Below are 22,756 nucleotides of genomic sequence, written 5' to 3' on the forward strand. Positions count from 1 at the left end.
AGAGAAAGCAAAAAGGATTTATAAGAGGAAAAGGTACCAGCCATAGTATTCATTTTCCTTCTTTGCTGCCCTATGGGGACACTCAGCCGGCCATAGACACACCCAGAGTCTCCCATCTGCCCAGAACTCTGTGTACGGCAGAGATGAAACCAGATTGCATGTTGCGTGCACATGGCGAGCTTTGAGAACTTCTGCTGAGTTTTGGGTCTTTGTTGGCTATAAACTCCTGTGGTCTTTGAGTTAACTTTACTCATTTATAAAACTAAAACAACAACAACAACAAAAGGACTAAATAATATCTAAGGTGATTTTACTGCTTTTAATTTTGCATGTCCTTGGACTGTATTGTTCCAGAGCCTCAAAAAAGCCTTTTTGCTAATATTAGTTAATCTTTGCTTAATTTTTGAGATCAAATATTAGATTGCAAAGAAATGGTTAAATCAGAATGGTTTGTGATTTTTAAAAAACTGGTTTTTTAGAATGAATTTATTTATGTATTTATTTATTTGAGGTGGAGTCTTGCTCGCTGTGTCACCCAGGCTGGAGTGCAGTGGCGTAGTCTTGGCTCACTGCCACTTCCGCCTCTTGGGTTCAATCAATTCTCCTGCCTCGACCTCCCCAGTAGCTGGGACTACAGGTGCTTGCCACCATGCCTGGCTCATTTTTTTAATTTTTATTTTTAGTAGAGACAAGGGTTTCGCCATGTTGGCCAGGTGGGTCTCAAACTCCTGACCTCAGGTGATTCGCCCACCTAGGCCTCCCAAAATGCTGGGGTTACAGGCATGAGCCACTGCTCCTGGCCAGCAAAAATGAGTTTTAAAAATCACATTTCAAGAGAAGTTTATATAATTTTAAGATTTGTCAGAGGGTAAATATTTAATCAAAATTTACTTTTTTTTAAGACGGAGTTTTGTTCTTGTTGCCCAGGCTGGAGTACAGTGGTGCGATCTTGGCTCACTGCAACCTCCGCCTCCCGGGTTCAAGCGATTGTCCTGCCTCAGCCTCCCGCGTAGTTGGGATTACAGGCATGCACCACCGCGGCCCAGCTAATTTTGTATTTTTGTAGAGATGAGGTTTCTCCAGGTTAGTCAGGCTGGTCTCCAACTCCTGACCTCAGGTGATCCGCCTGCCTCGGCCTCCCAAAGTGCTGGGATTACAGGCTTGAGCCATGATGCCCAGCCAAAATGTACAACTTTTATTCAGAATAAAATTATGTTCTGTGACAAAGATTGGGAGTGGGGCTTTTGTTAATAACTTATTAAAGTTTAAAGAGTTATTAGAGCTCTAGAATGCAAAAATGCAGGAGAATACACTTAACACTAAAGCTACCTGAAAAAATTTCACCTATCCTACCCTCCCCCACTCCACCAAAACAAAAGTCATGTAAGATTTAACTGAGTACTTCCTGTTATATCCAGTACTTTTAGACCTTAAGTCTAGGTGGCAAGTTTATTTCCCAACTTCCTAAGAGTGGCTTTGACATGAGCACTACTTTTTCCTGGTATATTTTAGGACTGTAATTAAAATAAGCACTATAGTCAGGGAATAAATGTTTATTGGTAAGTATTAACATTGATGAACAAAGGTAATTAACCAAGCTGCTTATTTAAATGACTTGTGGTTGAAGGAAATCCCCTCCTTTTTTTTTTTTTTTTTTTTATTAAATGAAACAATTTAAATTTAAGTTGTTTTGATGATGGTTATTAGATTTTAATGCACTATGGAAAAATACCCATGAGTAACTTAGAGGAGATAGCCATTCAGTGATTTAAATAGATGCTTCATTTAGTTTTGATACTTAAAGCAACTATATTAGAGTTTCTAATGCAGCTATAAAATATGAGATAAATGCATTAAAGGTATAGAGTATGGTTTTCATTATGTAAAATATGTATGCATAAGTAAGGGCTGGTTGGTAATATTAAAAATAAAAATAATGATAACATTTAAAAAGATTTTTTTACACCACTTAAAAATAATATTTTCTGTTAAAAAGCAGTGTACGTACATATATCTATGAGCTTTATGAAGTGTGTATATTACCATTATGGCAAAAAATAAGCATGCACTTTTTAATTTTAGAAGATAATAGTTTTTCTTGACTGATTATTTAAATCATGATTCAAATCAACTTGATTTAAATGTAGTCTAGATATTGCTAAAGCTATATTGCAGGTGTTTGTCAACTAGCTAGAAATTATTTTAATGGTTAAGGGAGTGTATAATAGAAATATTTATTTTGCTGCAGATATGGCAAGCTCTGTCACCCATGGGGTGCTCGTACTTGGATATTAGACACATTTGTAGAAATAAATAATGAATATTCTGGAAATATGATGCCAAGAGAGTGTGGTCCTGTTTACCACCCCTGCTATCCTTCATTTCTTTGTGGCATCATTTTTTTGTGTTAAAGAGTAAATGAGGTGACTTGGTAACTGTGCAAGAATAAATGGTTAATAACATTTATTTTTATTTACAATTCGTGCATTCTTTTGAGACCATTTTCATAGAGTTTGTTTCATTTAATTCTTGAAGTACTCCTATAAAATAGCGGAGGCAAACATTCTTAATTCTCATGGATGTTGACACTAGAAGTAGAAGATCCTGATTTCATTCTTAGCCTGGGTTTCTCTTAGGATGTCAGCTTTTAGAAGAGGAAAAATCACTGTTCTCTCCAAATAAAATCTTATTATGTAGTTGGTTCTAAAGAACCTTAAATATTCAATTATAAATTCATCCCTAGGTATTTTGAAGTGTTTCATTTAATTTGAAAATTGTCCTCTGGTTTTCAGAGACTATAGCAGTATGTTTTTAATGTGTTGGTTTAGCCATGTGACAAATTAAGAAAGGCTTATGAACATTTGTTATTGAGATTGGTATTGGCAAGGACAGTAATAACTAACATTGTTGAACACTTACATGATAGAGATACTGAGGGCTTTATGTAGGATCTCTCGTTTGATGTGTCTATTACATTAAATACAATGAGGTAATACTATAATCTCCACTTTATAGGTGAGGAAATTGAGGCTTAGAAAGGTTAAGTAAATTTTCAAGATTATACTAGTAAGTAAATGATCTGAGATTGAAGCACAGAGACCACACTCCTATTTATTACACTATATTACCCAGTTCAAAAGCATTAGTGAGACAGGTGACATGTGACATTGACCTGTCATACTCTGTGAGAAGCAGCTTCTGGGACTGATGGCCTTCGTTGTTCATCCATGACTAGATTTCTGGATGAAGGAACCCCAGGTTTCTAGGAGGGCTTGTTTCATTTCTAGTTCTCAACAGAATGTGTTTGAGAACTTGATTTTTTCATCTAATTCATTCACTTATGGGGGAATTAAGATAAAGTATCCTGGTTTTCAAGCTAAAAATGTACCAAAAACACATTGCAATTACATAGGATGCTTAAGTTTCTTCTTTTAGGAATAGAGAGGTTATCATAGATTGACAGTGTTGTTTTTTTAAAAAGTTTACTTCTTATGTAAGCTCCATGAAGGGAGGGATCTTGTCTGTCCTGGTTATTATTAGCACCCAGCACAATGGCTAGTATAATAAAAAGATGTTCAATAAATATTTAATGTTTTACGTTATGACTGCTTAAGTTAGAACTGGAATGTGGCTCCTCATATCTCTTTTGGTTTATGACTCTTAGGTTTTTTTAAGAGTTAGGTAGTAGTAGGTACATTTATTATTATTTTTCATTCAGACGTGGATCTAGATGTTTACTTTTAAAATCTACACTTCTCTCCACTCCCTACTTCCTTTTTCCCTTCCTTCCTGCCTTCTTCCAACATACTGTTAACTCCCCCTCCCCCTCTCCACCAACAGATATTAACGTCCAAGACTGAACCTAAATGAGCTCTTGAATTCACTAGAGCAAGGATTGGCAAATTTTTTTCTGTAAATGGTTGATAGTAAATACTTTAGGCTTTGCAGGCCAAGAGGCAACATCACGTATATTATGTAGGCACTTGGGTAACAAGAGAGAAAACAGATTTCCACAGAATTTTTTAATTGACAAAAATTAAAATCCAATGACAATTATTGAGCACAATTTTCGGTAATACAGATCTACTGATGAGAAGAATGAAATTCTTCTTGTGGGAGAGAATAACATTCCACTTAATAAGTGTTCAAAGTTAATGTTTGCTGTCATTACACTGATTGCAAAAGTTCATCTGTAGAAAACATTCTTAGCTTTCAGGCCTTAGGAAAACAGGCAGTGGGCCAGATGTAGACCATGGATCATCATTTGGTGACCTTTTAACTAGACTGTGGACTGAGAAATCCCTAAGCAGGGTCACTTGCCCTCGATATTCCTTCTCCTAAAGGCTCATTGCTCTAAGACTGGAAAGGGAGGATGTTCAAATGGGATTTATAGAGTAGAACCACCTTAGGGAACTAGTGAATATAAAGATACAAGAGTAGTGAGAGAGAAGGGAAGGAGAGAGAGTTTATCTCTGTTCAGGGACCAATGGTGATTAAGGGGCATGTGCCTTGGACGTCATTCTGGGAAGGCCGGGATCAGGTGGTGGGTGGGGATAGAGGTTTGAAAAAGCTTATTTAGGATACATATTACTTTTGTGATTTAGCTTCCTGAAATGAAGGGCTCATTATCTTGGCTGTCCGTGACACACAAAGATTAAGGGTCATGGCATTTGGGGATGGGATCTGGTTTCTCAAAGACCATGCATCATCTAATGGAAAAATAGGTGACTGCAGCCATGGTGTGGAGTCATTTCTTCACCTAAATTGAAACAAAAGTTTCCAGGTTGGTGTAGGGGCAACACTGTGAGGCTGCCAGTGGCTGTTAGGGTAAAATTAAGGGAATTATTAGGAATCTACAGCTTTTAAAAAGCCAGCTGCTTTGTTCTTCTGGTAGCTGGAAGGAAAGCAGGGACCATGGGCGGGCAGCGTCTTCTCGTGGCTTCTCCATGGCGTCATTGGACACCAGACTGCCCAGACCTCCCTACTCTTAGAGCCCCGCTCCTTAGATTAGTTACCCCACTCTCCAGGTTTGCCGGTACCTCTCCAGCCACTCTGCTCCTTCTCACTCTTTGTGCTCCATCACTGTGGAGGCCTACAGGGTTTCGCCCCTTCTCTTTACATTCTTTGCATTTTCCCTGAGCCATCTCAGCCACTCCACTGGCTTCATTACTTTCTCTTTGCCAGTGGTCACAGAGCTGATCTAGGATGATCTAATTCTATCCATCTGCCTGATAGACATTGCCCAACAGGCGATCCTCTGCCCATCCTCCCCATCCCAGGCCATGACACTGTCACCAACTGAAACAGACCCCTGGGGCACATCTTTGAGTTTGCCCTCCTCTGCCACCTTCCCGAGTCTGACCCCTCCTCCCTATCCCCCCACCCCAACACAGGTGCCAGGTCTTCTTGGAGTACTGTAATAGCTTCTTTTTTTGTGTTTTGTGATGGAGTCTGTCTCTGTTGCCCAGGCTAGAGTGCAGTGGTGCGATCTCAGCTCACTGCAACCTCCACCTCCTGGGTTCAAGTGATTCTCCTGCCTCAGCCTCCCGAGTAGCTGGAATTATAGGCACGCACCTACACCTGGCTAATTTGTAATGGTTTCTTGTCTTCCTTCCTCCAGTCTTGCCCTGTCTCATCTGTTTTCCCGTGGCTTCCAGTGTGCTTTTTACCACATGAACAATCGGATCCTCCCGTACTCCTGCTTTAAAATCCTCAGTGTCCACTTCCAACTTCACAGTAACCCCTCAGATTCTTAGCCTGGCCTGGGCTCTTGTGAATTCTCGGGTATTCCAGCCTTAGCTCTCTCTGCTCCCCCACCCCCTAAGCTGCCAGCCCCTTCCCAGAGTGTACCATCCAGAGCTGCCCAGCCCCACTCCACCTCCCATCCCTTCAGGCTAAGTCCTCCACTTCCTTAACACACAGCTCAGCACACTCCCTGCCCCACCCCCTTGGTGCTCCCACAATGCCCTGGGCTTAACTGACCATCTTCAGCTCTGACCACACTTGGCTCTTCGACCACTGCTCATCTCCTCACCTTTGGCATATTGTGGCACCTGGCAATAATTTGTTGGATGGAGGAATGACTTCCCCAACAGTGAGGCAGCTTAAATGGCAACCCATCTAAAGGGGAGGGCCTGGGGTTAATACATGATTCCTGTCACACAAACTAGGTCTTTATGCCACCTTGGACTCACTTGTGGATTTCAGGACCTCTGCATGAGGAGTTGAAATAATAGTCTCCAAGCATCTACCCTCTCCTCTCTGCTTTACTTTTACTCTAAAGTGGAACACCCTAGCATCTTTTCATTAAAAAATTAGTTTAAAAAATGATAAAATAGTATATGGTCATGTTAAAATTCAAGCAGCACAGAAGGCTATACAATGAAAAGTGATTCCTTCTTCCTCTGTATGTTTCTATATGGATAAAATTTCTGAAAGAACACACAAGAAACTGTTAGAAGAGGGTTCTCTCTGGAGAGTGATCTGTTGACTTTTATTAATAAAATCTGCTGTGTTCTTAAGGTGGGGAAACCGAATTATGGACCTGTGAGCAAGGAGCTTTTTGTGTGTGTGTGAAGGGCTCTGTGAGAAGAAACTTTTAAAAGTGGTTTAGGTTTAGAACTTGGTAGAGGGCATGATAGACCCCATTGGGACAGGCTATGGCCTCTTGTTTTTGCTCCTGACCCTGAGAAGTAATTTATCTCTTAAGACTAAGTTTCCTCAGTTTACACAATCAGATGAGAAAACCCACCCTTGCCTTTCTCTAGATGTGTAGTAAGAATGAATGTTTCTTTAAAGAGTCCTTGACAATAGATATGTAGCTAAGTATTACATATGGATGGAAATATAGTATACGTGCATGTATAGAGATGGTGTATGGGGAAGCTTTGTCATGTTCTCTCTAACCATTCCATCTCTGTGATAAACTATGGAGAGCTTTACCCAGTTGCTTAACTGTGATTCAGAATGAAATTACATTTCCAAAACTTTGCTTAATTTATTAAAATTGATCAATGTTTTGGGTCAACATTTGGGAGGTATGGAAAGAAGAGGCAGGAGACACACATAAGAGGCTTCTTAGACATATGTTGAATATATGTGAGCAATATTCAGATTTTGCAGGGAGAAAAGTGAGTGGTACCAAGATAGTATCCTGGGCAGGGAGTCAAAATTGTCTCCTTCTGTGACCAACCCGTGATGTTTTGGATGCTTCTGTGGCCTTCCCTTTATATGGATCTCAGCTCACCGCAATCTTTATAGGACACCACATAGCTCCCATACAGTGTGACTCAGGCGCTTCCTTGTCATTTCATTTGTTATGACCAGCATGTTTCCAGTTTGTAATTCAAATGTGTAAAATTTTGGTTGAAAACACTCCTTTTAGGTGGTTGCAAGTGAGATTCCCTAAAAGAAGATAAGAAAAATAACTGATGTTAAGCTGAGAGAAATCGGAATATGGTGGTTTCCAAAATGGGCTTTTCTTTATTCTCCCTGCCTTTCTTTCTTCTTAAAATCATGTCTGCATCCAGAAGCGTAAGGATGAGAGACTTCTAACCTTTCCCTGATTTCAACCTAATTTCAAGGAGAAATAAGGGTCACACAAGGACAGTGTATTTATCAATGACCAATATCAACTAAGATACATGCATTATTCATGTGTTTTGAAATTGATTTATTGGCTAATATAGGCACAACCATGTTTAGGAACATCCAGAATTTTCCATTGAACTTTCTTTTTAAAAAGTTTCTCTCTTAAGGGATTGGGAACAAGATCTAATGGATAGAAATGGAATTTGCGTGGAACTTTTCAGCTTTGTACAAAGGGCCTTGTGAAAAGGATTAATCCAAGAACACTGACTTTTTTAGTAACTTTACGACGGTCTCCTTTCTTTGTGGCTTATTTTTGTGCTTTAAGTGTCTTTGGAAATAGGATGAGAGGAAATCAGAGAACTCTTATGAACAAGATATGAAAACACTGATCATTTACTGCTACTATTTAAAGCACACACAGCTCTGTGAGTAGTGAAAGATGTCAGCGGCACTTTTGAAACAGATTAAGTATCTGTGGCTCAGCAGTAGGACAGGTTTTCAAAGAACACAACTGAGGCTAAGTATGTGACAAATGATGTGGTGTGGTAGAAAAGAGTCCCCGTGTCTGCTCCCCCTCCACCAATATCGCTTTGCTATAGAACGCTACACAGTTCAAGGTCTTTGAGGGAGGAATTTAATTTGGCTTCATAACAAAAGAAATTTAAGACATTGAGTAGAGTGGTTTAATTATATTCCATCTTTACATACTCAGTACCTTCTGTTTTGCTTTGAAAACTGTCATGACTAGAGAATGAAGTTAAAAATAGTCCCGGCTGTTTAAAGCATATTTTACACATGTAGCTGTGTACGTGTACATTCTCTTGCTTTGAGACTTGTATATAGGGACCCTTCTGGCAGTCAGACACGAACAGTCAGTGACCCCCTTTCCTCTCCATCCCAAAGTGGTGCCATGCAGACCCCAGAGTTTTTTTTTTTTGAGACGGAGTCTCGCTCTGTCGCCCAGGTTGGAGTGCAACAGTGCAGTCTTGGCTCACCGCAACCTCCGACTCCTGGGATCAAGCGATTCTCCTGCCTCAGCCTCCCGAGTAGCTGGGATTACAGGTGCCACTACTACGCCCAGCTAATTTTTGTATTTTTAGTAGAGACTGGGTTTTTCCATGTTGGTCAGGCTGGTCTTGAACTCCTGACCTCAGGCGACCCACCCACCTCGGCCTCCCAAAGTGCTGGGATTACAGGCGTGGGCCACTGCACCCGGCCTCGGATTTTTGGCATTCTGGAATTTTGGCATGGTGGGGGTTCTGGCTGGAGGTGGAAGCATCCGTCTTGGCCCCAATGGCCTTGGGGCCAGAGCCCTGGTCTATCCCCAGGCCAAGTCCTACCAGATCAGCTGCTAAGCCTGAACAGCACTTGAGGGCAGGGTTGGTCTTCATACCTGGTAATGAGAAAGTGGAAATGGCAGTATAATTCCCAGTCTGTGCATAGTGGTAATTTTAGAATTGGATGATTTAAAACAACAATAACAATAAAACAAAAGCTGAGCTTTGGTTTCAGTAAGGTTTTAAAGTGAGGTTTCTGAAGGGATTGTAGTATTTTCTTGCAAGCCTGAGATTCACTATTCTGAACTATGGGTAATAAAGGGTGATTCAGGTATATTGCTTCCAACATATAGAAAAGGGTCAGAAATTACCCGTGGAGAAAGGTTTCTTTCCATCTCATCTTCTATTTTACATTTAGAAGGGTTTGCGTTTGATGTTAGACCAATGTGGGGCCAAATTCTGGCTCAGCCACCGACCCTGAGTGACCTTTTAAGTTACTTAACTTTTCCCACGTTTCCTTTTCCTCATCTGTAAAATACTTCCCTTAACAATTTTGTAAAGATCAAAAGAGAGAATGCACAGTATAATCCCTCCTACACTATATGTGGTAAGACAGTTATAATCCCTCTATGTTGTGTGTGTTAAAAAGTAGCTGCTGATGTTACTATTTTTATGAGAAAGCCCATGGACTTTAAGATCAGAGAGCTTTGGTCTTGAATTTCAGCTCCTTGGATAAAGTTGCCCATCCTCTGAGATCTTCAGTTTCTGCTTCTATAAAATAGGAATTTTGTGAGAATTAAAGGAGATAGAAAAAGTCTGGTACCTTAGACCCTCTGTGAGAATTTGCCCATGTTGTTTTCTCAGCAAGCTGCAAAGCGTAAATGGCTTTGATCATGGTTCTGAAAGGAAGAGTTGTCTCCATTGCATTTACGAAAGGCAGAATTAGAAGTGACCAAAATTCAGTTGTTACAGGTTTGTCCTTTAGGGATGGAAATTCAGCCTTGCTGATTCGTTTTGGAGAAAAGATCAGTGCCTAATTTAAGGAAACGGTTTTTTAAGCTTCTCCTGCTTTGCTAATGAAGCAGTGACGTCAGGCAGAAAAAGGGTGGTTAAAATGCAAAGTAAGAGACTGCAGCAGTGGTCACCTCTAAAGAGCTGTGATTTCCCCTATATGGTAGTGGAGTCTCTTTCTAATGCTTTTTAAATGAAGAGGTGACTATGGGCAATCTCGTAAAACAGCCCAATACCAGGATATGGAGAAAAAGTGAGCATTAAGTAATCGTGCCCCAGCATTCTTACAGACTATAAAAATATTGGCTCTGATCAAAGTAAAACACCATTCCCCCTCTGGTTGTTGGCGATCCTGGGATTGAGGGGTTAATAGCAGGATAGGTGTGGATATTTTTGGCAACAGATGGGAGAAAGCTGTGGCAAGCTTCCCTGTCAGGGTTTAGACCTGATTCCAGGTAAAGGAGGAAATCTCTCTGCCTTCTGGAGGCTTGCTTCTTGGCAGTCCTGGGTTTCACCTTCTCCTTCTACCTGGCAGCAGAGCCACCTGAATGTCTCTTTGTTGGGTCTGGGTGGAGCAGGAGTGCTCAAGGGAGCCCTCTCCAGCCCTGCCCTAGCCACCTATCCTCACGGGCTGTCGGTTTCCTGGTACTGAAAGCATCACTGACCAACACAGTGAAATGTCCCAGTGATGAAAAGCTGTCCCCACCAACACTCCATCTTTGGATCCTTCCTTGCCCATCAGCACTCAGGAAGCCTTTGAAAGAAGGTGAACAGAGACAACATTGCCAGGATTTCCCTGCAGATTACCCGCCCCTAACCCAGCCCTTTGATTACACACACTAAGTGCCACTATCTGTGTAAATAACCTTTTCTTCCCTGTCTCCCTTCAGCCTCCCTGTTCCCTCCTCCCATGCTCTTAGGCTCTCTCGTGTGATAAATAGCCAGGCTACTGCTCAGCATGCACCAACACCTGGGAATAATCATGCAAAAATAACAGTGAGAGACTGCCGCGTGTCTGTTCTTGACATTAACTTTCCTCAGTTTGACAGGCTGCCACCACCAGCTGTTAGACTTATGGGTCTTTTTTTTTCCAGTGGAGATGGCTGCTTTCCTGCTTTTCTCTTTTTTTGGGCTCTAATAGGTTACATCAGTGTCCTATCAAGATGACAGAAAAGAGCTTTGACAAAGAAACCATTGCTGAAACAGGCCAGTTCTCTATTCTGATATTTTATTCCAGTTATTAGTATTATTAGACTAACAATCCCCCACACTGATTTTTAAGTGAGGAGTATCTGATTAGAACTATATTGTGTTACTCCCCTCAGAAAGGGATTTGTAGTTGCCTCTTGTGAATTGCCTTTGAATGCAGCAAATACTAGCATTTGGTCCCATAGGGCCAAACCACCTATCGATTGCAGGTCTCAGATATATTTGTAATAATGATACTAATATTGACAATAGCAGTAGCCCCTATTTACTGAGTGCTACCTTCTACCAGGCCCTGAGCTAAAGTTATTTGTATGATCTTATGTAGTAGTCACATGAACCAGGGGTTATTTCCGTTTTACAGATGAAGGCAGTGATTCCCCAGAGCGATCACACTACTTGCTTAAGGTTTTGTAGCTAACAGTTAGAGCTGGGATTCCAACTCCCAATGAAGACAGATCCCTGCCCCACCCTGTCTTCCATTAACACCCTACTTTTTGCTCTCAGGCCACCATGAAAGGTCCTTTGGTTGTAGTTCTACAATTATCCTTGTAATTTTGCTGTATTTGTATGATTTTTTGACTAGTGCACAGTCTTGCCCACTACACAGTCAGTTCACAAGGGCAGGGACCTGGTCTGTTTGGGCTACTCTTGTTCTAGCAGGTTGCACGGTGCCTGGCACACGGCAGGTAGTAATTATTGGGTGGATGTGTGATAAGAGTTGAGGTGAGCTGACTGTTAGGGCAGCAGTGCATGAAAAAAAGCTGCAACTAGAGATTAGGAGGAGGAGATTCTGTAGTAGTACGGGACTCATCAGGACCTTCATGGTGATCCCATCATTGCCATAAAATTGTAAAATGGGGGTGGGTTAAGCCAGTCGACTGCTGCCAGATGCCAGTGTATGAAAGAAGCAGTATTTCCCCAGGCTGAGCTTCTCAAGGTTAAGCCCCCTTTCTTATATTTTTAACATACTTTAACCGCACTTAACCATGCATTTGGAGGGGATTATAGATTTATGTTAAATATAGTAGGATATAAAAAGGAGCTTTGGAAGGTTGTGTGCAGGGTTAGGGAACTGTAATATCAGACCAGGGACTTTTAAGCCAGTGTTTACTGAGCTAAGCACTATGCTGAGCATTCACTTTGCACGGATTATCTCACTGAGTCTTCACTGCAACTCTTGTGGGGGTAATTGTTACTATTATTCCCATTTCTTAGAACTAGACACTGAGTCTTAGAGAAGAGAAGCCCAGTAACTTGCTCAGGGTTCCACACAGCAGGTACTGACAGGGTCAGCATTTGAACCCAATTCTGTCTGCTAACAGAACCAGAGGTTCCAGGCGTGGTATGCTGCCTCCTTACTGCAGGGAGTCCTTGTGGCAACTGTGGCCACCCTCTGCCTTAACGACCTTCATTGGCTGAAGAAATTATGGTTCAGTGTATGGATCAGTGACCTGAGAAATCAGGGTGCAGTGGACTTGATCTTTTGTATAAGGCAAAAATAACTACTGAAAATGCTTTAAAATCCTGCTTTACATATGATACATGTGACTTCACCTTTGACACTGAGATACACAAGAGAACTGAAACCTTTTGGGGGGCGCAGCTCCTGCTGAGTGCATTACCTAGCAGAAAGAATTGGCCACACTCTTTGAATTACTTCCCTTCTACTCTTCTTCTGTTTCCTAGTGTATGTTGAACTCCTGTCAATTTTCTGCTTGTGGGATGCCATCGTTTTATGTGTACCTGGGCTGCCACTAGAGATAGCTTATTACACTTGTACAAATACGGGCCACAGTTTTCTCTCAACTGAGTAGGTCGGGCTAGGCGACATTCTGTGATTATTTCAGGGAGAGGCTAGAAGCACAAACTCCAGCATTCTCTGGTTGGGCAAGTCACGTGGCAAGGCTGCGGTGAAGCTCAGTCCTGTCAGCTGATGCCATGAGGAATGTGGGCCCAGGAGAGCACATTATTCAATTATTATTTTACGAAAGAGGAGAAATTTAAATTCTTCTCCAATTTATTAAAGTGTTGGTAAAAAAATTGGAATGTTTTAAAAAGTAACATACCTGCCAAATAAAAATACCTCTGGGAGTGGCTGTAATCCCCACCTGCAAATCCTGTTCTCGTTAGCTACCTCTAAGGAAGAGGGGCCTATGGTAGACCACGTGGGTAGACTTTGTGCTCCACCTCGTCCCCAATCCCAACATCTCACAGTGGATGGGGGGAAGGTGCGATTCTCCTCTCATTTGCTTCTCCTCTCACTGGTAGTGCTGGTCTGGTACCTATGGGAGTGGCAGTTCTGAGTCACCATGAAAAGCCGATACTACAGTGGAAAAACGAACAGAGAAGTTCACTTGTGCAAGTCAAAGATGTGAACCTCAAAACAATAGTAACTATCGGGTTTAAGCCTTAAAAGCCTTAAATAGTCTAAAGACTATTATCACGTTGGGGTACTATTTATGATTAAGTTTATATTTAGTCAAACTCTCTGAACCTTGTCTTTCTCATTTTAAAACATGTTGAATTGGGCTCAAACGTTCTTGCTATAAATATCAGTTGAACTTTCATGGTTGCATTTGGATTGTGTTAATGGAAACAAACACAATTAATTTACAAGTAGGCCCAAAGTACTCTGGCTTCTCCCCTCAAGGCATCCCGGTTCCATAGAAATTTGAACTTGGAAATTACATAAATATGAGAGAGAGAGAGAGAGAGAGAGAGGGGTGTGTGTGTGTGTGTGTGTGTGTTTCTGCATGCAAATATATATCTATAGGTGGAGTTATGTTGAAATAAGGCTTTAGTCTAGAAACTCTGTTGTGATGGGATTTGTCATCAATATTAGGTGACTGAAGAATGCATTTGCTGTTGTTTTTAAGAGACGGACTTGCTTTGTTGCCCAGGCTGTAGTGCCATTGCATGATCATAGCTCACTGCTGCCTTGAATTCTTGGGCTCAATTGATCCTCCCACCTCAGCCTCTCGAGTATCTAGGACTACTCTCATGCCACAGTGCCTGGCTAATTTTTTTTCTTTTTTTTGAGACGGAATCTTGCCCTGTCGCCCAGGCTGGAGTGCAGTGGCAAGATCTCAGCTCACAGAAAGCTCTGCCTCCCGGGTTCACGCCATTCTCCTGCCTCTGCCTCCCGAGTAGCTGAGACTACAGGTGCCCACCACCACACCCAGCTAATTTTTTGTATTTTTAGTAGAGACGGGGTTTCACCGTCTTAGCCAGGATGGTCTCGATCTCCTCACCTCGTGATCCACCCGCCTCAGCCTCCCAAAGTGTTGGGATTACAGGCGTGAGCCACTGTGCCCAGCCGTGCCTGTCTAATTTTTAAATTCTTTTTTGTAGAGAAGGGGGTCTTGCTGTGTTGCCCAGGCTGGTCTCCAACTCCCAGCCTCAAGTGATACTCCTGCTTGGAGCTCCCACAGTGTTGGGATTACAGGTGTGAGCCACTATACCTGGCCAAGAATGTGTTTTCTAGTTGAGGAAAATGGGCCTCAGAGAGGTTGAAGGACCTCCAGGGTCATAAGCTAGTTAATATCAGAGTTGGTGCCAGTCCTAGTGTTAGTATATCTTGCCACCATAACTCTCATTGCCCTGTTGTGTTCTCACCTCCAAATCAGAGAATTGATATGCTGTAAGACTCTTCATCTCTAATTTTATTTCATTTTCTTATGCATCCTATTCAAGCTACATTTGTTCTCTTGATATTAATGTAGGCTGTTGATCAGGTAATATGAAGAATATTTTCAGAATAATGTTCTATTTTTTCTTTTCAATTTATACATGTGACATCGAATTGCAGTCAATTTACAACTAACTATACAAATTAAGAAGCTGGAAAGCCTGCCAAAAAAACCCCAATTTTCTTTGGTCTCTATTTTTGACTCTGGAAAGTGATTCTAATCTCAGACAGTCTTTTAGTTGTAATAAAGACTACTAGGTAGCATTGTTTTTTTCCCCCTTAAATTTCCTCTCTCAGAACCCCTTTGTTCATTTGTCAGCTCAGTTTTAAAATAAGAACTATCAGTGTGAACTTTGATCCACATTAAGCTACATTTACACAAAAGCATAAATCACAGTACCTGGGGTTTGGGGCTGTTAAATGCTTTTCTTTCCTGGGCTCTGTGATCAAGAATGCAGAACAATAAAAAGCATGGAGCAAAAGAAGTTTTATGGCAGCTTTGAGAGCAGGAAATTAAGTTTTTTTAACATGCAGATGGGTGAAAGGCTGTTCTGTTGCATCTTGGATCACTCAGGCAAGTGAACGTCAGTTTATCATTTTAGTGAAATGCAAACTGTAGAAATAGTTCCTACAGTCATATGAACAAGGAGCCCACACAGATGACTGCTTCAGCTGTTTAACTAGGAGCACACTTCCTCATATGACTCTTGAAATACACTCTTTTTGTTTTGTTTCTTTAAAAAAAAAAAAAAAAACCAAAAACCAACAAAGACTATATACTATCACGCCTGTAGCCAAGTGGCTACAAAAGATAACTTACAGTGGATAACTGGGAATCTATGAACAGCAGAATAAGATAACATTTTTACCAGAATGATCTTCGATCTGTCCTGTTTACATACAGGATTTGTTAGCCCAACTGATAATACTTGTGAGGTGTCATCCCTTAAATGTAGGCCGTTTCTATGTGCAACACAAAGACATAGATAATCTGGAGTCCTGGTACAAATGGGCTTTGTGTGTGGCATTTTCACAACCAATAATCAGGGTCAGAGCTATCTGTAGCAGTCCTAGCAATGGGCCAAATGAATGTACTGTTTAGTACATGCATAGCCTTTGGTTTCATTATGGCCAGACTTTTAAACTTTTTGTGATGAAGAACTCCTTTGCTGCTCTCCTGGGGATAGCGGTGCAAAGGGGATGTCATTGCACCACAAGATCTTGTAGTTGGCTGTGATTTACATTTCCTCTATTTAGAGAGATGGTGGCTGAGCCTTAATCAAGCTCATTAAGGATCTTTACCAGTTTAACCACGGAAGAATTTGTGCGTTGGAGAAACTCAAGTTCTGTTGATGTGGGGCACACACATTTATCTCCCCCGGATATGAATTCTGCTAAACTTTGCAATAGAACACTTAATTAGGAGTTGATTCTGAATACATGCTAACAATATCCAGTTTTTATGTTTCGGTGTAGATTGTAAAGTTCATATATTTATATATTCAGCAAAGCTAATATATTTTAGTAGTGATTTAATTCATTATGGTTTATAAAGTGCTTTGAAAACAGTTTTAGTTCATCTCTTATACTTAAATTTTTAGTGTTTATTGGAGTTTCTCCTTTGGAAAATGTTATAATTTTTAAAATGAGATTTCGTTACATGTCAGAAGTAGCCTTAATTTTGCAAAACATGTTTCATTCACGTCTGCTGAGGCTAACGGTTGTCCAATGATGAATTTAGAAGAGCACTGAAGGCCTGCTTATGATTCAGGGAGCTAGCGCTCTCATGTTTACCTTATTTGGCATGAAAAAACAAAATGCTCATTTCTATTCTACTTTATATTTTGGCACCATTGAAACACTCAAAGCATATTATAATTGCAAATGGAATTTGGAATGGTGATATATTCTAGAAGTGGTATAAGCAAATTGCATTAAAAGGAATGCACGGAATGCAGCCCTACTGCAGTAAGCCTGTCTGTCTTTCAGGTTGATCCCCTGTTTACAGTGCCAGCGCCACCACCGCCGATTTCCAGCAGTCTCACGCCTCAGATTCTACCCTCCTACTTTTCCCCATCTTCATCCAATATTGCAGCACCGGTTGAACAGCTTTTGGTTCGGACTCGTTCTGTGGGTGTCAATACGTGTGAAGTTGGAGTAGTGACAGAGCCAGAGTGTCTTGGGCCCTGTGAACCTGGGACCAGTGTGAATTTGGAAGGGATCGTGTGGCATGAAACAGAAGAAGGTAAATACAATTTATTTTTATATATTTCCCCATGCCCTCTTCCCCACGATATATTTATGTCCACCTGTGAGGAGAATTGGTTTTGCGGTATTCAGAGAGGAATGAAAAGTGTTTTTTTTCCGCTCTCTGGATTTGTGTTGGAAGGAAGAACTGTGTTTGTCCTCTTGTGCATGGCTGCTTTTACATTGCGGATGAGTCAGGTGTTTCGAAAAGTGATTCTCCTCTTTTAAGTGCTAACATGGAAGGACTGTGAGAAGCGGGTTAGGGTTTACTCTGCCCCTAAAAGGTATTGTGGAAATTGGGAAGGGAGATAGATCTCAAGTTTATGTAATTCTTAGGGTGCCAACCAATGTGTCTATCTTGACATGGTTGTTTTTGTGTTATGGAGGCTTATATTTATTTTCTGAATTGAACCAAAGTTCTTGTACGTAGTGAGGATCATGGTCATGATGTGGTTGTGGCCAGCTGGTGCTCGGAAGTAATGAGGCCAGGGCCAAAGACTTAAGCCCTAGTAAGCCGGTCACTTCTCTTCTATGGCCAGAGACATAAAACCTTTTCTGTTCCTTAACTCGGCAATCCATTTGGCAAATGCAGTCCATTGACCACAAGACAAACAAGGTTCAAAGGAAATGGATCAGGATTAATCTATCATCGCTATTGGAATATACATCAGAGCATATGCCATGCCGATAGTGGATCCAAATCTTGGCCATGTCTCATAGCACATGACCACCAGGTACAACGTGTTTCATATGGCCAGTGTCATTAACAAGCCAACCAAAACAAGCCAACCAATAATTGAAAACGAAGTACCAAGACGAGCTGCAGTGCTCCATTGGGGAATGAGTAGAGTAGAAGGGATAAGGAAGAAGCATGCTGCAGGGTGCTTCAGAGTGTACCAGGGAACAAAGAAAAATGAAGGGGTGGGGAACTTTTTTCCCCCTGTCAGTTAGATTGGTCAAAGATAAAGGAGATGACAGTTTGTTGATATCGTGGTCATTTGCCAGAGGAGTAAGGGCAGGATGAGGGTAACAAGAAGGGTCTGAGAGTCACAATTATTCATTCGATTCCTCTGAATCAAGGGGGAAAATTTGAGGGCCAAAACTCAAAGGGAGAAGGTGAAATGTATTCAAAAGTGACTGAGTGAATGGGGAATGTGGAGGGTAAGTGCTGGGCAAGAAGTAGTTGAGAAAAAATAGTTAAGGATAGTGACAAACTGGGGAATGATAGAAGAAAATAAAGTGTTGAGTATAATTCTTAAAAGGTAGAAAATGGCTCAAGCTGTTTCAAGGTAAAAAACAAAGGTTCTTAGAGAACTCTGAATTCTACATTTTACATTAAATATACTCTTGTAGGATATGTTTCATAATTAAATAAAAAATATTTGTAGATGGCACTGGTTAGTATAAATAAAGAGTATACAAGAAAGAATCAGAGAAAAGGTCTGAAAGTATGACTATGGTCAGCTCTTTTTTGCTCAGAGGGAAGTGATTAAAATTTACTTTTGTGGCTTCAGAAATGTTTGAGTTTTGGGTCTCTTCTTTCTTTTTGTACTTTTAATTTGAGTTTTTCAGATATTCTGGGAAGCCATTTGAAACAATACCGTGGAACCACATTGGGAGGAACTGATGTTGGAGGAATCAGAATTTGTCTCTTCTTGCTTGTCTGTTCAGTCACCCTCCAGTACAAGGGGTCCCATGTGGGGAGCAAGCTTCTATCATGTTATTCTCTTGGGTTGTGCAGTTTGCCTTCCCTTTCATTTTCTCTAAGGGAAATGGTGGATAAGGCTTTCAGACTGACACTTCGGTGTGAAAAGTACAAAAAAGGATTCAAGACCTTAATAAGGTCACAGTGAATTTGTTTAGGTGCGCACATTTTCAGGAACAGCAAAATATTTGGAAAGTGTAAGGGTTAATTTCCCTAAACTTGAACATCAGATTTTTTTGTACTTGGATAATTTACTCATTAGGGTGAAATGCTGTCTTCCCATTTCTTAGCTATGACTTAGCACTCCCATCAGTTTATTGCTTGTCATGATTTTATTTATTCAAGTGTGGAGTAGGACTAAGTTCCTGCAGTGTGACCTCACTGGGTGGTAGATGTTGTAAAATTAGCCACAGACTTTCTGGAACAGCTGTAAAGCTTGAGTTATTTTTCACTTTGCTTAGAAGTCTGCTTAGTTTTGACTTTTAACCTTAGCCTCTTCTCAAAGATAGGATTATTTAGGAAAAAAATCAGGGTCTGAAAACTATAGCAGTACATAAGTTGATGTGGAATTTTGGGCATCTGCTTAAAGAGCTGTAAGATATTATTACTATTATTATTATTATTTGATAGTGATATACATAAAGCCTCACCAGTTCCACTCTGTCCTCTGAAAAACTGGTCTCCTGAGTCCAATGTAGCTGCTTTTATATGTGCTCCGATCCATCCATTTCTGTCTTTAGAAGGTTTTCAGGCTGTTGGCAGCTCCAGCTTTCTCTTTACTGCCTCACATTTTCCAGGATTTGGAATGTGTGGATGTTTACTGTGGTGACAAGAAGGAGCTGGAGCTGTTAATAGAGTTATTCTTGCTGAATAAACTAAACTTCTGACCTCCAAAGAATTTAAGAACTCGTCTTAGTAAAGGCCTGGGTCATAAGATGTATGTTTAATGTGCAGCCATTTGCAAGAGCGTTCCATTTGCATTTTTCTCACTACAGCGTGTTTAAAGCTCTTGTACCAATTTAAAAATTAAACCCACTTGACCATTAATTTTTTCCTTTTGGGAAAAACAAAGAGAGACACAGAACAAACACGTTGGGAGCCAGTTATTTGGCAGGGCTGAAAGAGAGGGATTCCAGGAGAAGGGGAGGGGAGAGTAAGCTACAATAGTTTTGTAGTATGAGGTTTCACTAACAAAGAGCTTCAAGTTGAGCATTTATAAAACTGTCAGGTGCCTTTGACTAATGTCCTGTAGATGGAGTTGAATAAAATCCTGTCCCTGGTATTTTCACTTTGAGAGTACTGTGTAACTGATAGTGTTTTCCACAAACCTAATTTGTTACGTGCGATCATATGTGTGTGAAGGTCATATATATGCGTGTGTTTTAAGATCCTAGAATTTTAAGAGTTCATGTCTGCACTCTTTGGGGAATATTGAATATTACTGTGATTTCTTTGGATGGTTGGGAATTGCAAAACTGGACTAGGAGGATCCTCATTCAATACTTAATTGTTTCTTGTGTTTAGAGTTTCTCATTAGAGGAGGATTCTTTTAGTCATAGTCTTTCCCCTAGTGTTACTGCCAGTACATGAAGTACTGGTTGTCTAAGAACCAAGTTGTGCTCACGAATAAAGTGTTACTAGTGAAGTTCCCTCTGGAAAAAATTAATGGGTTTCAGATCATGCCTAATAGGAGAGAAAAACTATTACTACATTTGGATGTTTGGTAATTCTACTCTGATCTTTTTTCTTTAAGGTGAATGCATAGGACCAATGATGTATGGTACAAAATTACTCACAGATGTTGGAAAGAATTTCCTTAGCATTTATTCCTGCCATTTGGGACACACATGCCTCTGTATAGTCATTTGTTTGAAAATTTGCTCTTAAAAAAAAAACCCAGAAAAAAAACATAGTGTATATAGCAATATGTGTAATACATATGTGCTGAACTTGGCTTTTTAGCCTTTATGAATGTGTTTCCTTTTGATTTTTATTGAATCATGTTTCCTATTGGCTTTTTTTTTTTTTTTTGCCTTACCTGAATACATACTTGGTTTAGCTGCATCTGTCGCCATTGTGATGACTGTTATTTACTACTGCTCTGCCACTCTGTCATTCACGACCCTTTCACTTTCTTACTGGTTAAGTAAAGCCAAGAAGAAAAGAAAGTGAGAGAAAGAAAACTGGTACTTGCCAAAGACGGTTCTCAGTGCTGTGCCTTTGAATTACCTTGGGAGCTTTTAAAACCCACTGATGCCCAGGCACCACCGCAGGCATTTTAGTCTGGGTTGGCGTTTTGGTCTGGTTTGGTATTGGTGTTTTGTCAAAGCTCCCTAGGTGATTCTAATGCGCAAACAAGGTTGAGAACCACTCTCGTGGCAAAGAGTTTATGTCTTAGCCCTCTGCAAGTTCCTTGACCTTTTCCCTGTAAGGAAGACACATGTGTTATTGCTTCACTTTCCCAGATATAAAATGGACATAGGGACACCTGTCCTGCTTACCTCACAGTGTCCATCAGGATGCTATGGCAGGTGAGCAGAGTTGTTTAATCACTGTGCTGATGAAGAAGAGGTCTGCCTTTGTTCCTCAACATGAACTCCACAGAGGATTTAAGAGGCTTAACAAACAACTGGTAGTACCAGTCTTCCTAAGTTATTGATATGGGAAGAGTGGACCCTACTGTTGATTTCTCAAGTGAGCCAGATGCAATACTTCTATTTCTGTGTGGCCTCTGCTGAATTATTTTTGAGATGATTCAGAACCCCATAGTATTAAGGAAAGTTGTTAATGTACCAAATATAGAATTGTGCTCGGAGAATCAGATTTTTCGGGGGTGGGGGCAATGGAAATACAAAGGGCAACTTACCATAGTGACTGTTGTTTTAATGAGAAGACTCAGCACCTGGTGTGAGAGGAAGAATGCTTGTTTGTATGAGGACCTTCTTCACCTGATGCATTTTTCAAGGAAGGAAATTGACTTTGGGAATCAGTGTTTTCAGGGTAGTTAATTGGAGAAAGAAATGATTCTTTCTTTTCTTTTTCTTTTTCTTTTTTTTTTTTGAGACAGAGTTTTGCTCTTGTTGCCCAGGCTAGAGTGCAGTGGTACGATCTTGGCCCATTGCAACCTCCACCTGCCAGGTTCAAGTGATTCTCCCGTCTCAGCCTCCTGAGTAGCTGGGATTACAGGCACGCGCCACCACGCCTCGATAATTTTTTAATTTTTAGTAGAGACGGGGTTTCTCCATGTTGGTCAGGCTGGTCTCGAACTCCTGACCTCAGGTGATCCGCCCACCTCGACCTCCCAAAGTGCTGGGGTTACAGACCTGAGCCACCCCACCCGACCGAAATGATTCTCTTTTAAATCACCAGAGATGTTCTTAAATTCTTCTGCTTCGGGCTGGGTGCTCCTGTATCTCCAAAGTCATAAAGATGATAGTGTTTAAGTGTGCAATGCAGGAGGAGGTTCGAGCTAAATCTTGGTTGTTTTTTTTTTTTTTGAGACAGGGTCTCAGTTCATCGCTCAGGCTGGAGTGCAGTTGTTGTGATCATGGCTCACTGTTGCCTTGATCTCCTGGGCTCAGGTGGTCTTCCCACCTCAGCCTCCCAAATAGCTGGGACCACAGGTGCATACCACCACACCCAGCTCATTTTTTTTTTGTATTTTTTGTAGACACGAGGTTTTGCCATGTTGCCCATGCTAGTCTCGAACCCCTGGACTCAAGCGGTCCACCCACCTTGGTCTCCCAAAGTGCTGGGATTATAGTGAGGTATCTCACTCAGCCTCAAGCTAATCAATTTAAAAGGTAAATGATCCTATGTAATGGAAAATGAATCTGTGGTATTGTTATTCCTGTTCTGCAGTATTTGCTTACCAATCTTACAACTGAAAATAGAACTTTTCTTTTGAAATTCTGATAAATTTGAGGCAAGATTAAACATTAATCCAGGCTTACTTTGTATTTTCAGTAACAGCATGGAGTTGGTATAGTACTTTACAGAATGAAATACTATTTATTGAGGTATTTCATA

At 40.9% G+C, this 22,756-nt stretch overlaps 1 protein-coding gene across 10 annotated transcripts in view; it reads left to right on the forward strand.

Annotated features, from left to right (window-relative positions):
• LOC105463153 (zinc finger protein 608) overlaps window positions 1-22,756 on the forward strand; it is a 117,636-nt gene that overhangs the window by 30,756 nt on the left and 64,124 nt on the right. For 9 of the 10 annotated variants that reach the window (XM_071098533.1, XM_071098538.1, XM_071098532.1 and 6 more), the window contains one exon: window positions 16,765-17,020. In XM_071098533.1, the coding sequence (XP_070954634.1) occupies window positions 16,765-17,020 (256 nt within the window). Of the gene's footprint in view, window positions 1-1,698; window positions 6,095-16,764; window positions 17,021-22,756 lie in introns of those variants that run through there. The other variant, XM_071098539.1, reaches the window with a different exon arrangement.

Source organism: Macaca nemestrina, chromosome 6 (genome assembly GCF_043159975.1).
Source record: "Macaca nemestrina isolate mMacNem1 chromosome 6, mMacNem.hap1, whole genome shotgun sequence".
NCBI classification, from domain to species: Eukaryota; Metazoa; Chordata; class Mammalia; order Primates; family Cercopithecidae; genus Macaca; species Macaca nemestrina.